The sequence below is a fragment of the Pempheris klunzingeri genome, chromosome 19 (genome assembly GCF_042242105.1).
Source record: "Pempheris klunzingeri isolate RE-2024b chromosome 19, fPemKlu1.hap1, whole genome shotgun sequence".
Lineage (NCBI taxonomy): Eukaryota > Metazoa > Chordata > Actinopteri > Acropomatiformes > Pempheridae > Pempheris > Pempheris klunzingeri.
In genome coordinates, this window is record NC_092030.1 from 10,923,325 (window position 1) to 10,938,030 (window position 14,706).

The 14,706-nt window shown below is 40.4% G+C and overlaps 1 protein-coding gene across 1 annotated transcript in view; it reads left to right on the forward strand.

The window, feature by feature from the left end:
• The window catches only part of slc12a2 (solute carrier family 12 member 2), a 54,954-nt gene that overhangs the window by 5,911 nt on the left and 34,337 nt on the right, over window positions 1–14,706 (forward strand). The window contains exon 2 of the mRNA XM_070850418.1: window positions 14,369–14,488. Coding sequence (XP_070706519.1) covers window positions 14,369–14,488 — 120 coding nt within the window. The remainder of the gene's footprint in view (window positions 1–14,368; window positions 14,489–14,706) is intronic.

Below are 14,706 nucleotides of genomic sequence, written 5' to 3' on the forward strand. Positions count from 1 at the left end.
GTAGTTTGTGATGAAAAGCTGGCCTCATATTTTCTCAAGGTTGTGTAGCGGAAAGAGGGCTTCTATTGTGTCCCCTAGTTGTAATATATTGGGTCTTGAGAGAAAGTGTGTAGTACGGAATCCGGAGGGGAGCCTGTTTCATCACTCCAAAATTACTGCTGCTAGCAGATATGCACGATCAACAGATGGATGACAGGATTTAATTAGCTGCTGGGCTCATTTCACGATCATGGAGACAGCACTGTTTGGCTCAATATCTGGGAAATGGCTTTTGGACCTTGAAATTCAGGGGGTTTGTGGTGGTTTGAAGGTCATGGTGAATGTTGTTTCCACTGTATCATGTCTAACATTGAACCGTTTCCCCCTCTCTGTACCACACACCCAGATCGAAATGTGGGATGGAAATTCCACTGTACCAATTGACTTTTTTTCACAGCAATCAATGAGTCATTCAGTGTACTCTTAGGGTAGTTAGAGACTGAGTGCTGCTGCTTTTCCCTGATTAATGCTGGACACTTCAGGTTCTTCATGTAACCTGATAGGGGCAGTGATGCTGAGCTTTACAAGTAAAAAGTCAGGTGTATTTGGTGGGGTGACCAGCAGGAAATGTCTTAGTGTCTTGTTGTAGTGGCCGTTGATCAGGTGGCAGCAGCCATAATAGCAGTGTGCTGTATGTCCATATTGACAAGTCAGACTGGAAATGGTGACAGGGCAGATTTATTCAGTCGGGAGCGGCCAAGCATACATGCGTTGTGCTTAAATATTGATGCTACCCTCTGTGCTACTCCAGCATAGCAGCTCCACTGTGTCTGAAAAGACATCATACACAGTTTCCCTTTACTTTTTAAATAATTAAGGTGATGTTGACCATGAGCTCAACGTAGACCTCTTAGTTTGGAAGTGGCATGTCAAAACTAACATATGTAAAACCATTTCTTTGATGTGCTGTTACTGCCCGTGCACACATTGCACAGTTCTTGTGCATGTTGTTGCAATAGCATTTTGCTTAACGGTAGCCCAAAGTGACGTAATGTAAGGTGGCAATGGAAGTTACTTTCTTTAGGGAGTAACCTATTAATTTCCTCTTGATTTATTCGATTTGCAGTATTTGATTTTCTTTGTTCTTTTTTTCTGTCAATATCATGAAGTGCCTTGATTTATCAGGTATTTAGTTCATGAGGTGTTTCACTGGTCATTCTTTCTGAAAATGTATTGTATCGCAATATATATCAGTGTTGCAATATAAGATTACATCTACCAGGATAACTTTATCCATATGGCTGATTAATAGGTTAATAAGTTTGCGAATCAATTCCCTAAAATGAAGTGTTTATTGCATTTGGTTGGTGCTGTGTGATGCAGTGCAGATTAACAGTGAAAGTTGTTAGGCCTTTGAGAATCTTAAAGCTCAGCACATTCACTAAATCTTCAAAAAGAAAATCCAGATGGCCTATAGATGACAGACATCAAGGTTGTTCTGTCTGGCATTAATAAAAAAAAAAATCCATGTCGCTTCACGTAGGAATAAAGGAGCTGAGGTCTAGTGTGGAATTTACACATTTAATCACATTGCATCCATTGAAAAAGCTTGTTATAGTCATCCATTAAAACTCTAACCAAACAGATTAAAAACATTACAGAAAACAAAATCATGAAAGAAACCATGTTCGACCTGCAAACTAGAAGCATGCGAGATAATCTCAGCTTCTCTTGTCCTAAAACTCCACCGACAGCCCTGAGACAAAGTTTAAAGACTTCATAAAATCTCACTTGAATGGAGTACACTGTATTGGTACGCGATCAACTAAAGGATCCCAATCAGTGATCGTAATATTTTCCAATTATTCCAATATTGTCAAGAGAATTAACTCATCAAAGCAAAGAGAAAGAATGAAAAGGAAAAAACACTTATCCCTTGTTTTTACAGCAAACCTATGCAGTTACTGATCTCTCAGAATTTTTGTTTCAGCATTATCTGATATTACTGGTCTCCAGTTACAGTGTCTGAGTGAACAAGACTTGCTTGTGGCTTTTCCTTTATGTCCTGTTTACATGTGACAGTTGAAAGCTGGGCGCCTCTAATGTTTTTCATTCTCCTTCTAATGGAAAAACCCGTAGACTTGTAAGTGAAGTGGCTCAGACATCCTCCAGTGTTGTTATGCGGATTGGTCCGATATCACACACACATAATGAATGTGAATACTGACGCATCGTCTGAAACTAAACCGAGCCTCAGATTATGTTCACATTCCAGCGATGGACTTGATGCTGAAGTTAATTACTGCTTTTCTTCATTGACCCACATTATGGTTGTACACAGCACTGCTCAGTCTTCCCTACCATTAGCCTCCAGCAGCTTACATTTGTAGCATTAGGGGAACTTTTAGCTTTGTGTGCCTCTCATTCACACATAGGCTTCATCATTTATGGTGAACATGGTGGAATATAGTATGAACGGCAGGGACAAATGTAATATCATTTACTCTTGCATCACTGACGTTTGAAGTAATTATCAAGGATACAGTTGCTTAGTTTGTATATACAGTATATGTAATTAATTTGTTTCTAATTTAATGTGGAATGCAGGACTTTAAATGACTTTCCCTTTTGAATAAAAAAACGTCTAACTTGATATATGATGACACCTTTTGCACGCTAACTGCTTACCGTTTTATTAAATGTAAGTTTTTTTTCAGGTAGTGCACAACTACTACAGCATAATTGCTGTTTTTAGTCAGTGCCCAAGACCAATTTTTTGGTAACCGCTGAAATGTGTTTGAAGCGGTGAATTAGAAACTGTTAAATACTATAAGACAACATTGAATGTCTGGTTAGATTCTTCCCTCCTTTGATCAGATGGTTCCGTCAGTTTTTGCATATGTGAGACTACATATCACTTATAAAGTTCTTGGCAGTTTTACATGAATGGCTAGATAACATTGAACATTTTGATAGTCTTCTATTTGCTTCTTTTGTTTAATGGAAAAAAACGAAAACTTTGGGTTACTTGTGTAACCCCAGTTCTCAGATGATATGGAAAGAAGTATCATTTTGATGTTTTACTGACACATGGGTGTATTTTCCTCACTAAAAAGATGATATAGATGCACCACTAGTTTTCACTCCTTTTTTCCTGGTTGTAGTCTTAAAAAGGTCAAAGATTTGGTACGGGTTGGTCCATTGCAACAAAGTTTATTATGGGGAGCATAACTTGCATTAAAGCCTATTCAGCACAGCTGAACAAAATGTCCTGACATTGGTCCAGTCTACCGATTCAACCAGGTTATTGCTCAGGGAATCTAGGCACACACCCATGTCACCCTCATGAATGTTTGTTACTGTGAAAGTTTTAAAAAAAAAGAACGAAAATGAGAAAAACAAGTTGCCAGGTTCTCTGCTCTGAGCACATGCTTCCTGACAAACGGTGACGTACAGATGTTTAGTTCGCTGCTCTGTACAGGAGATGTTGTAAGCTTGCACAATGGAACCTCTGTTTGAGTGTTAGGAGGCTGTTTTTTTTTTTACTCCCTCCCTCTATGTCTATCCTGCTCCCCCTTCTCTTTGTTTGCTGCACAGATTGTACACAGAAACAGGAAGCGAAGGACGCCCTGGGCTTCTGGTGTGGCCTTTGACAGGAGAAGGGAGTCCTTTTGTCTCAGCATCAGCCTTGGCTTATGGCCTTACAGCTGTTGTAACACAGACACACAAGCGGCAACAGCTCGTAAACCTCTGTGTGTCAGAGAGTGTGTGCTTTTTGTCTGCCGAAGACCTGGCTTCCTTCTTATCCCCACATCTACGTGCGTCACATGCAGCCTGATGTCAGAAATAACTACCCCACCCCCCTCCTGAGACCATTTGTAGCTTCCCTGTACGCTAATTAAAGTGGGAGTATGTAGTATGAGTATGAGTTGGGAATTTTTGCCCTACCTTACAATAAGGTGATGTATCAGCAGCAGTCATACAGATTCAGTGTAAAGTAAAGAGAAGTGTTCAAGCATGAATGTTGTGTCCATAACATTCAAACCTAGTTTGACATTTCTGTCCTCACATTTCTTGGTGGTTGCAGCCCCAAATCACAGAATTGTGTTTAGTTCATTTAGCCTGTTGAGTAAAGTAGAGATTTGTTAAATGCTATCTAGAGGTGAGATGAGTAGATTGACAACATATCTCCAAACTAACATTTTCTTTGAAAAAATCATCCTTGAAGACCTTACTGATGAAAGACTTGTGGAATGATTTTCTATTTTTTTGCTATTAAACACTGTCCACAGGCTTGTGAGAATATGCATTGGTGCACTTTAAAGAGACTGGTGTCCTGTTCAGCCAGTATGTCTATCACTCTAGTGAATACAGAGAGATGAAGCTTGAATACTATCAGTGCTTCAAATGGAGCAGCTGGTAGCAGCTGCAGCAGTGACAACAGATCAGCTCCTGTCAGATGTACTCTGATTTGCAAACACTGTGATTGTATTGACTAAACCAGACATGCCAGGGTTTAACAGTAATTATTGCCTGCTGGTCTGAGGACAGGAGAAAGTACACTCAAGAGCTTACTTTGCCAATTGGACCAGTGCTGAAAAAAAAAAAAAAAAAAATCTAGCCTTTATGTTTAGCCTACATAATGTCACTCCTAACCAGACCCCGACACTTGACACCTAGCTCCCCATGTTGGAGACCTTGGGCTATGCATACATTCCAACCAATCATTTTTATAGCTGTGTCACTGAAATTGTGAGAGCGACGGGTAGGAGTCTGGATGTCAAAATAGGAAAGTTGTACGAGGGAACAAGTGGGTTCTTATTGACTTACTTACTTTAATCAATAATGCCTGTCTTCTAAAAGCTATTATAGCAATAAACATTAATTGTATGCATTTTGTTAAATAAGCCTAATTTTATAATAATGCGGTCCAGTCTATGAGAACACTGACATGAACATCGAAGGTTCTCTACAAACTGCAGAGACACATGGAACATAACAGGAGTAAAATGTGGGTTACAAAAATATTTTACAACACTCCCCACAATATTCCTTTTAAAGCTTTCTCACATCATTGGCATTTTGTCCGCTTCAAGAAACGCGACAGTGATGACCTTCATAATCACATTTCCTGTTGCCTGCAGTCCTCGCTCCTGCAGCACTCGGCACTGCACGACAGATCGACTGTCCTCCCCCAGCACTGCTAAGCTCAGCACTTCACAAAGCACATGCACTATTTTCACTTAGGGGCACAGTCACGGTATGAGGGGCAAATGTTGACATCACTTTCTCACATGATTTCACCCCCACCCACCCACCCCTGTAGAGTGGCACAACAAACTCGCCACATTAAACTGTTAAAGCCCACAGAATTGACTGCAATGTGCAACATACAGAAAAACAGAGTGGGTTGTGCTTAGAAATGGAGCCTTCTGACAAATGTATGTGTATATATATATATTCAGTTCAAGATCAATTGTCTCAAAATGCCTCAGTGCTCAAGATAGCAAAGCCTTGCTCAAAGTTGTAGCCTTTCCTTATTTTGTTTTTTTTATGCGAGTTTCTGGTTTGCTGTTGCTAATTGAAAAAAGGTTTTTCAAAAAATTATGTTAGTTCCTCATATTTAGGCGTTGAAAAAAAAGTGTACCAAAACTCAAGTATTGTACTCATACTTGACACCAAGCCCTCAGTATATCTAACATGAAGTCATCAAAGCACACAGTAAAAGACAGCACACCTTTTTTAAGAGCATTTTTCCCTTTGCTCACGTTAGCTTTGTCTCAGGAAATGACTGCTCCCTCTTGTTCCCTTCAATAACCCGCTAAGAAAAAAAGTCAAGGTTGCCAGCTCTTAATTATTCACCTTGACCTGAGGACACGTTGACAATGAGATCTTTTATCTGTGTGCATCAGTTAACATACCACATGTCTGCAGCGCTGACATGTGCATGTTGTTCAGAAAGAAACCGTTGGATGAACAAGTCAAAGATATTTGAAGGTCAGGTTGACGTGACGGCAGTAGCTCACTGAAGCAGCCTGTTTCACAAGGAGGGAGCTGAAATCAACTTCCTGTGAGCTTGTGGTTAGCATCATGGAAAACTGGCAGACATTCCTTTTTATATACATGTTTATAAGCCACCACATGTGGGCTTGTGTGTACACATGCAAGCCGTATGGCAGGATGTGCCGACAGTCCGGTCAATTTGCATTCAATTGCTAAATGAAGTCGTTCTTGGAGGCTCTTCCTTGAGCACATGTGATGGAAAGTTGGAGATTAATGAGGCATAGGAACGAAAATTCCACCGGAATAGTACAGAAAACTTAATCTGAGAATTGTTTATTGTTGGCAAGTGTTCCTGTCAGTGTGGGAGTCAATATTGTGCTTATAGTCATTAATGTAACGGAACAAGAAAGCACAAAGCAGAGAGCATGAGTAACTGAGATGAAACATAGTGCACACACCAGTCCGGACAAAACCACCCTATGAAAGTGTTGGGAAAAAGTCACAAGTAATAACTGTGACTTGACTTAAAGGAAGTGAAGGTAAGTACATTGGATTCCAGCCATTTTTAAATCATGACCTATTTGTGCGACAAGAGAGAATTTCCGACTACAGACCCCCAGTGGTGGTTTGAAAAAAAGACAAAGTAGCACACATTTGGATAAATACGAATTATTCAAAGTGACTATAATTGATATTTTTCCAATAACAATATATCAAATGACAATGTCAAACAGAGAGGATGCTCACCTGAATCTGCGGCTCCCTTCAGCTATAGGGAGCGTTAGAACAGCAGACAGCAGTTGGTGAGTTTAGTGGAGATAGAACATCTAAAGTGCCAAAAGCTTATTTCCCCCAGCAGCTGGTGGAGACAAAAAAAGAGGGAAAATTCAGTCAATAGCATTATTTTGGGAAACGTTTTGAGAAAATGCAGTCCTTATGGGGCAAGTTTTCACTTTAGATTCATCAGTGCAAATCAAATACAGTAGAGTAATACTGAACCAGTAATGGGGCCTATCCTTGTATCCAATACCCAACACATCCTCCCTTCCACCCTAAACTAAAACTTATCAGTGCTCCCAAAACTGTGTCCGCGTCAGAGTAAATTCACAGACGCCGTTAGCTTACTGAGCAACAAAGCTCCTCACTGTTTGCAGGTGCCTCACTCATCACCTCTTTCACGCTCATGCCAGAGTCAAATAGTAATTTGACACAATTCCAAAACAAAAATCTCTGCAGTGTGAGGCCAGGCCATTTTGGTTCCATCAACAGGTCTCAGTGGGCAGCAGGATATCCAACTCTGGGAGAGTTTCAGTGCAGTAAAAGAATAATGAACTGTGTGGTGGGAGGTTTTTTCAAACAATGGTGAGATGTCCGAGACGGTGGACATCTGATCGTTCCCCTCAGTCACTGATGGAGTCATGCAGGGAGGGCGAGGGACTGTTAGCCTGAAATAGGTATCTGAGAATCCATCAGCATCAGCCTGGCTCAAAAGATGCTTAGCACTGCGATGTAAACTAATATGTATATTGGACACAGTGTACCAATACTCTCCTAACACTCTAAACCTCAGAAATGTAAATGTAAAAAACTTCATATTGGAGAAGCTACAATCAAAGAATGTCTGTTAGTTGTATGTAATAAATTAGTTAAAACAATAAATCAATTATTGAATAGTTGTGGGCTGATTTGAATGAGCGTTGCTATTGTTAATTAGTTCAGAGGCGATGTCCCCTCACAGATCTGATCAGAAATATTGCAAAATCTGTTTCCAGGAGTACAGAAATTAATTAAGTATCCCAACTCCTTGCTTTAATTGCTGCCATGATGTGAGTTCAGTATGTAGCTCTCAGTTCAGAAGTGCTCTACTCTTACGCAACCCAACACAATCCACTCTTCAGTAAAACTAAGTGCCTGTAGTGATGTCTGTTTTTCCGTGATGTATCTCAGAGCCAAACTGGCAGTTCCAGCCCCCCTGTCACAAACAGGAGCCGTATTTGTTTTTTGATTAGGTGTTTTGCGTCAGTCCTGATAATTTATGGGGGATGAATTATTTATTAGCATGTAGTCAGCAGAACATGCCAGTGTTTCCTGGAAATGAAGCACCGTCCTGGCTTTCTCGTCAAGTCATACAGGATTTGTAGAAGGTCTTGAAACATTTCTTTAAACCTCACTTGACTTTTTAGTCTTTGTCCAGCGGTAACTTTTGTGAAATCTAATTGCATCATTAGGTTTTCTTTTTTGGAACAATGTCGTCCGTGGCAAGTAATGGTACAGTTAGGACTGCCGTGCTAAGCTCTCGATGCTTTGGCATTGTTGCGCAAAGCCAGTCTTTGTGTAGCTTCAGCCATGTAGATAATGTTCACTAACTCGTCCTGTGTCGTCTGCTCTGTTCTGTGCCGTGCACTCAACAGTAAGAGCTCTCAGCCACACCAGATACAAGTCTTGAGTTGAAGTTACTGTCTGCTTCGTACATACTAGGCAGCATATAGAGCTTGTGCTGCATAAGAAGAATACCAAACTGTGGACGAATGTTGGGGCCGATGGCTTAAAGCTGACCCTAAGATGGTGTTTTGTGTAGTGTACTGTAGTAATTAAGATCTATTTAGTGTGGAACTGCTTTGGCTGGAAGATTTGGACATGCTCTCTCGATCCCCATTGGCAGGACTTTCACAGATGGAAAAAATGGTGGCTAGTTAAAAACGCACACAAAGAGGTTCTTCTAAGAACTGCAGATGACACGAAGAACACCATACCGCAGTGTTGGTCCAGACTGTGAAAAACTAGTTGGAAGCTGTTTTCACAATATTCAAATATATTGAATAGATTTGATACACAAGGAAATCTCGGAATAGGTTTTCCAACACTTGTATTTTGACATTTTTATCCTTTATTGCTACCAAGGCACTCCTCCAGCTCAGTTTTTGATTTTATACTGCATGCTGTGGTCTAATTTCAGACCTTTTTTTTTTAAAAAAAGAAGAAACACTGCATCTCTGTTTTATCTTTACTGTGTCTCTTTTGCAAATCAACCCAATGGACTAAATTTGTCAAAGCACATGATCATTTTTCAGATTTTTGCAGCATACATGTCTAATCATGAACAGGAAGCCAGTGTTTCCACATTCCTGAGCTTCATGTCATAAAGATAAATCAGTCAGAGCTAACAGATCTCATGGATGTGTTAAAGCATTCTTTCAATCACCTGTAGTTGACAAACAGAAAACACAGCAGAACAGTGTCTCATGATACTCATGATGTGAGGCACACTGCGGGTCTCCATTAGAGATGACATGAAGAGGCAGAGTCAGGCAGAAGCTGGCATCCAGTCTGACCCCCTTCTACAAACCAACCAAACAGATGCTCCCTGGTTGACAGTGTCCCTAATGCCACACAAGGGCAGCAGCCCCTCATGTCAGTGTTGCATAATGACATCAGTAGGTTGACCTGACATCACTCTTGGCTAAGAATTTTATGTCCCATAGCCCAGCTGTTTCAATAATTGTTGCCAGTAGCAGATTTAATTATCTTTGAATTGTTAAACCAACCTCATGCCACAGAATGGTATGCTGGAGCTCAGTTTGCTTTTCAGGCAGTTCAAAAAGCCACAGCCACTGAAATGAATTTCATTAAATTACACATGTCGAACCAAGCGTAGTTGTCATTTAGGGCTTTGTGTCGACATCTTTAGAACTTTTTATGGTACTGAACAACTATTGCAGTCAGTCAAGTACCTAAAGCTGCTTAGTTGTAAAGCTTTATTTACTCACTCTGTGGTCACTTAGTCCCTGACTAAAATCCCATTCTTACTAATTTTATTTAGACTTTGTGCTTGTGCTCTGAACGTCAGTTTTAAAAGAAACATGACTATTAATTTGCTGGAAGTCCAAAAAGAGGCAGAAGACGGCTACTTTATCACTTATGTTTACAACCAAGGGCAACACCATCATCAGAGAGGCTGTCTCTATGGCAACAAGCCTTTCACCATGCCTTCAAGTGGAGCCATTTACTCAATGAAGTAAGATGTGGTGACCACTGAGTCATACGACTCAGCTATAATCCATAAATCTTGATCATGTGTTCTCTTTGAACACATGTCTGTTGCATGCCTCAAGATTGTTTCTCAGCTGTTCCATTTGTATCTGCTGAAGTCGATTAATGGAGCCTCTTAGTCATTAACCAGAGTTGGACAATATCATTACTTCACTTTTGGAGGGTCACTGCTCTTCAGGTATTCTTTGTTACAAAGAACAATGTGTTAGACAGCAAATACTTCAAATGAAGGGATGTGAGTGTGACTCATGTAGAGTCAGAGACTTCCAGTGAGAGCACACTGTCCGTGTCATGGCCCATTGGCTGTTGAGAAAGGAATTCTTCCTTTAATTTCCTGCTTTGTCCCATGGGGTTATCTTTTGGACGGGTCCCAACACAGCTCCTGCCAAGAATTATGTTTTCACTCTACCTGATTTCTGTTTGATTCCTGACCTTTAGTTTGATTCCATTGGAATGTTTGCACTGCTTACTTTGTTGTGCTGGTTGATGGTAAGACAGGAAGAAGACGTCCACTGTCTCCAGTAAAGAGAAAGGTGGGATGGTAACTAATGCAGCAGATACTACATATAATCTGTCCACTATGCTCTCTAACACACAAACATGGATGTGTGTATCCGCTGTAGGGAATTACTTCTAAAGTTTTGTCAAAACTCTCTGGAAAAATATTATACCTTCGTCTATATGTTTTGTCAAGAAAACATCTGTTTTCAGTTTTTATGCTTTTGTAGTTCTTCAGAGTAATGCTGTGCCCTGCTGTAACATTTTCTCATCAGAGAGGTTCAGCCGTACACTAGATGCGCGTTTCTTCCTTCTTCTGGTAACTCAGGATTGACGAGGAAAAGAGGGTTTACAGCACGTCCTGCATAATTTTGCTTCCACTGGTTTTTTCAAGCCTCTTGCTTGTAATTGGAAGTATGGCAGTGTACATTTGAAATGTTTTGATGCCAACACAACACCTAAGTTTTGGTATACCCAAACAATTTTGCACACAAAACAAAAACCCTTTAATACAGTTAGTAAAATAAGCAAAACACATGTATCGTTTAATTTGGTATTGCTCAACACCAGTCGGTCTTCTTTTTACTTATTATTTGATTAGACTAAGCCCTTGTACTCTACACCAGTATTGCCAGTAGCGTATTCTCCGACAAAGTCCAAGCTAAGCCACTGCTTCTCTAGCTTCTGGTCCCATAGCCTGTGTTCCACAATGTGATGAGGAGTTTCTTTGACTTATCATTCTGAGACTTGATATTGGGCTATTTTCTTCAATTGAAATGCCAAAATGAGTGCTTTATGCTTAATGCTAATAAAAGACCAGATGTTTTTGTCATCCATTTCACTTCAACATTGCAGCTGTATCAGACCATTATGGTTACTTAAATGTTGACTTAATATCTTTTGATTGTATTGGCTGGTTCAGTTGTTGCCCCTGAACAGAATACCATATGATCATGTTTTGGCTTCTAAGAGGATTGATGAATAAAACTCATAATGAGCAAAAGTGTCCTTGTAAGTGTACAAATACATTTGGAACTGAAGTTAACCCTTACATGGAGGGATTTTAGCTCTCTACAGCCTGTCGAGCTACCTTGGCCAGATCTCAGCAGTGTTGCTGAGTCATTGAGGGGACACAGGCAGGGTGTTGATGTTGACAGATGGTCCACGGGAAGGGATGCTGAGTGATGCTCAAGCCCCCCCTCCCACAGCTCAGGTCTGTGCATGCCAGAGGCCTGGCACTCATGGATAATTTATAACACCTATTTATACACCCCACAGAATGTAACAGAGCCTCTCTGCTGAGATGTGTTCTTTCACATGTCACTCACGTCTCCTCCATTTCTAGTCAAGCTTGAATCCTTCAGGATGCAGCCATGTTAGTTTAGACACAGTAAGTTCTCAAATGAATGCTGGCACAAAGAAAAAAAGGCAATTCAATAATGAAGGCATTTAAGGGGGGCTCAAATTTAGCATAATCTGTCATGTAATTTCTGCAGCAGTGATTCCCTCCACCAGAGTTTCCCTTTTTAACGTAAATAGGGTTTCCATTCACTAAATGATCTACTTTTTAGTTTTCTTGTTCATTGTTCATTGCCAGACACAAGCAACCACAGTGTAAAAAGCAAGAAGACAATTAATTTAAAAAAAACGCAGAGACATGTCAAATTATACATTTAAAAAGCAGTTTGCGCCGATGTCTGTGGTGTAGATCTTATCAGTCTATTTACTGTATGTCTTTTCATCCACTTGAACGCTTTTAATGTGAAAAATCTGCAACTTTCACTTTCAGCTGCACGGATGCCTCACTAATCTATTAGAAAGATGTAAGAAAATGACTTTTCAACATTATCCTGTACCATCTACTTAATTTAGATAAATGCATTCATTACCCCTACTACATTAATCACTACCCTGTTTGTTTTTGTCCAGTTCCCTTTGTTCAGAGTTAATTTGCACAATTAGTCAGCGTGCGTCACTCTTGGGCTGTGTACACTATTGTCCTCGTCAGTGGACACGAACCCCGAAGGCATGGGCACATTACTGCTGATCAATGAACCGGGTCTGCTCAGCAGGCCAGAACTACATCACCACACTTCCTTTCTACTGCTGTAAAACGACACAGTGGAAGAGGATCCATAAACCCAAGGTCATCCATATCCAAAGGAAACTGAAAATGTGTCTTTACATTGGCATCTCATATTGAGACAAACAGGGATACGCTGAAACACATGAAATTGTTACTAATAAGTTGCCATTTTCCAAGCCAAATGTAGAATCAGATTTTGTGGCTTAATGTGCCACATACAGTCTTTTTGATAGGATCAATAACCTGCCTTTGACATGTACAGTCCATTATGACAGTATTATTCTAAAAATACAGCAGTTATAGCGGCAGCACTGTTGGCGGTGGAAATGTATTGAACAATAGCAGCATGTCGATGGAATAGTTATCACATAGCTGTATAAAATCTTTCACCAGTTTTAGGCCAAGCCGCCAACTTAGATCCACATATACTCGAACACTGATTAACAGGCGCTGATAACGCAACAAGATAATGCTGCAATGCACCAAGAAGAAGACCGCAAGCTAGTAAACATAGATGTTAACAATGCTGGATTTGAAGTGTTAAAAAATGCACTCAACACATTTGTCAAGAACAAAGACATTAGCTTTTGGCGAGAAACGCTGAATGCGAACAACTTTTGTTTTTTCCGCAAGAAAACTCCACAGGGCCCCTTTTGTATTAGCAGTGCGTGCTCACTGTCCCCATAGAGTCAATCATGTTGGGTTTTGGTGATCCAGTAGCCTTGAATCTAGTATAATAGTTATTTTCACAGACTGAACTGGTCATGGTCCTCAGAGGAAGAAAAAGCGGAGATTAAACTTTTTTAGCTTTCGAAGCAGCGAGACTTTAAAAACGACAAAATTGTCAGTATGTTTTTCATTCCAACCCTCAGTTTTATTGTGGCAGCAGTAGACATTACAGTGATAGGCTAACTAACTGCTGTTTAACATTAGGTCATGAAAAGGATAGTAATGACTCTAGTGATGACTTTTGTTCAGCTGTTGTAATGGATGTCAGAGCTGTTCTGAAGTCATGCTGTTGAGCTTATTTTTACCCGACACCCTTTTATGTACAATTTCCTCGGCCAGTGGAGGGAGGAAATGTCGTGGCAGCTTCAGAATAAGCACAGAGGATTGGTTTGCAGACGCCCTGTGTTCATCCTGAGGTCATTACCAGTGCTGTAAATGCAGAATGAACAATATGCTGTATACTCAAAGAATCATGGCAGCGAGGCCACCAACGTCACAATATTGTCTGCACACAGGAGGGGGCTTCCTGTGTTTTAACTGCTGTGGTAACACTGTCAGTGTCTCTGTTTTTAAGAGCTGGCGTCTTAAAAGAGCTTGGTTTCAAGAGAAATTAAACCGGTCAGCCACAGGATTTTTGTCACATTAACATTACATGATTATTTTGCCTCCTGTGCTGTTGATTAAAAGTGATCCAGATATCACATGGAAATGCAGTTAAGTCAGATCCATACATTTTTTTATCTTTTCCAAAGTTGCCTTTGCAGAGGAGTCTTTGGAAAATGACACAGAGCAGTCTTAATTCTCCTAAGGGTTTTCTGTCAGCCATGGGGATTGTTTCCTTGTCCTAGTACTGCTACACAAACTATTCATCCCTTTGACCAAATTTTAATGTTCTAGCTGCAAGGTCACCATCTCCAAATCCAGGACTCACAATGTCTGTTGAGCGGGCTATGGGTGACGACACCAATGTTTCGTCACATTCAGTGTTTCGCATACAAACATGATTTTATTTTTTGTGCTTAGGAGCCATTCGAGGATGGGTTTGCCAATGGTGATGAGCTGACCCCGGCCGAGGAGGCTGCTGCGAAAGAGTCAGCCGAATCCAAAGGAGTGGTCAAATTTGGCTGGATTAAGGGGGTGCTGGTGAGTCAAAGTGAAATGTTCTTTTTAAACCTTGCTTTCTCTTGAAGTTTTTGTGGTCTTCCCTTGTCTTTACTTGCTGTTTTTAAAACAAATCACCCTTATGCACTGTAAAAAATCACGAGGGTAAACTCAATGATTAGATATAGTAACATTGCTATTCTTACTTCTTTTGTACTGTTAGAGGTGTAATGAATTGTACTGTGAGCCTAAACCACTAA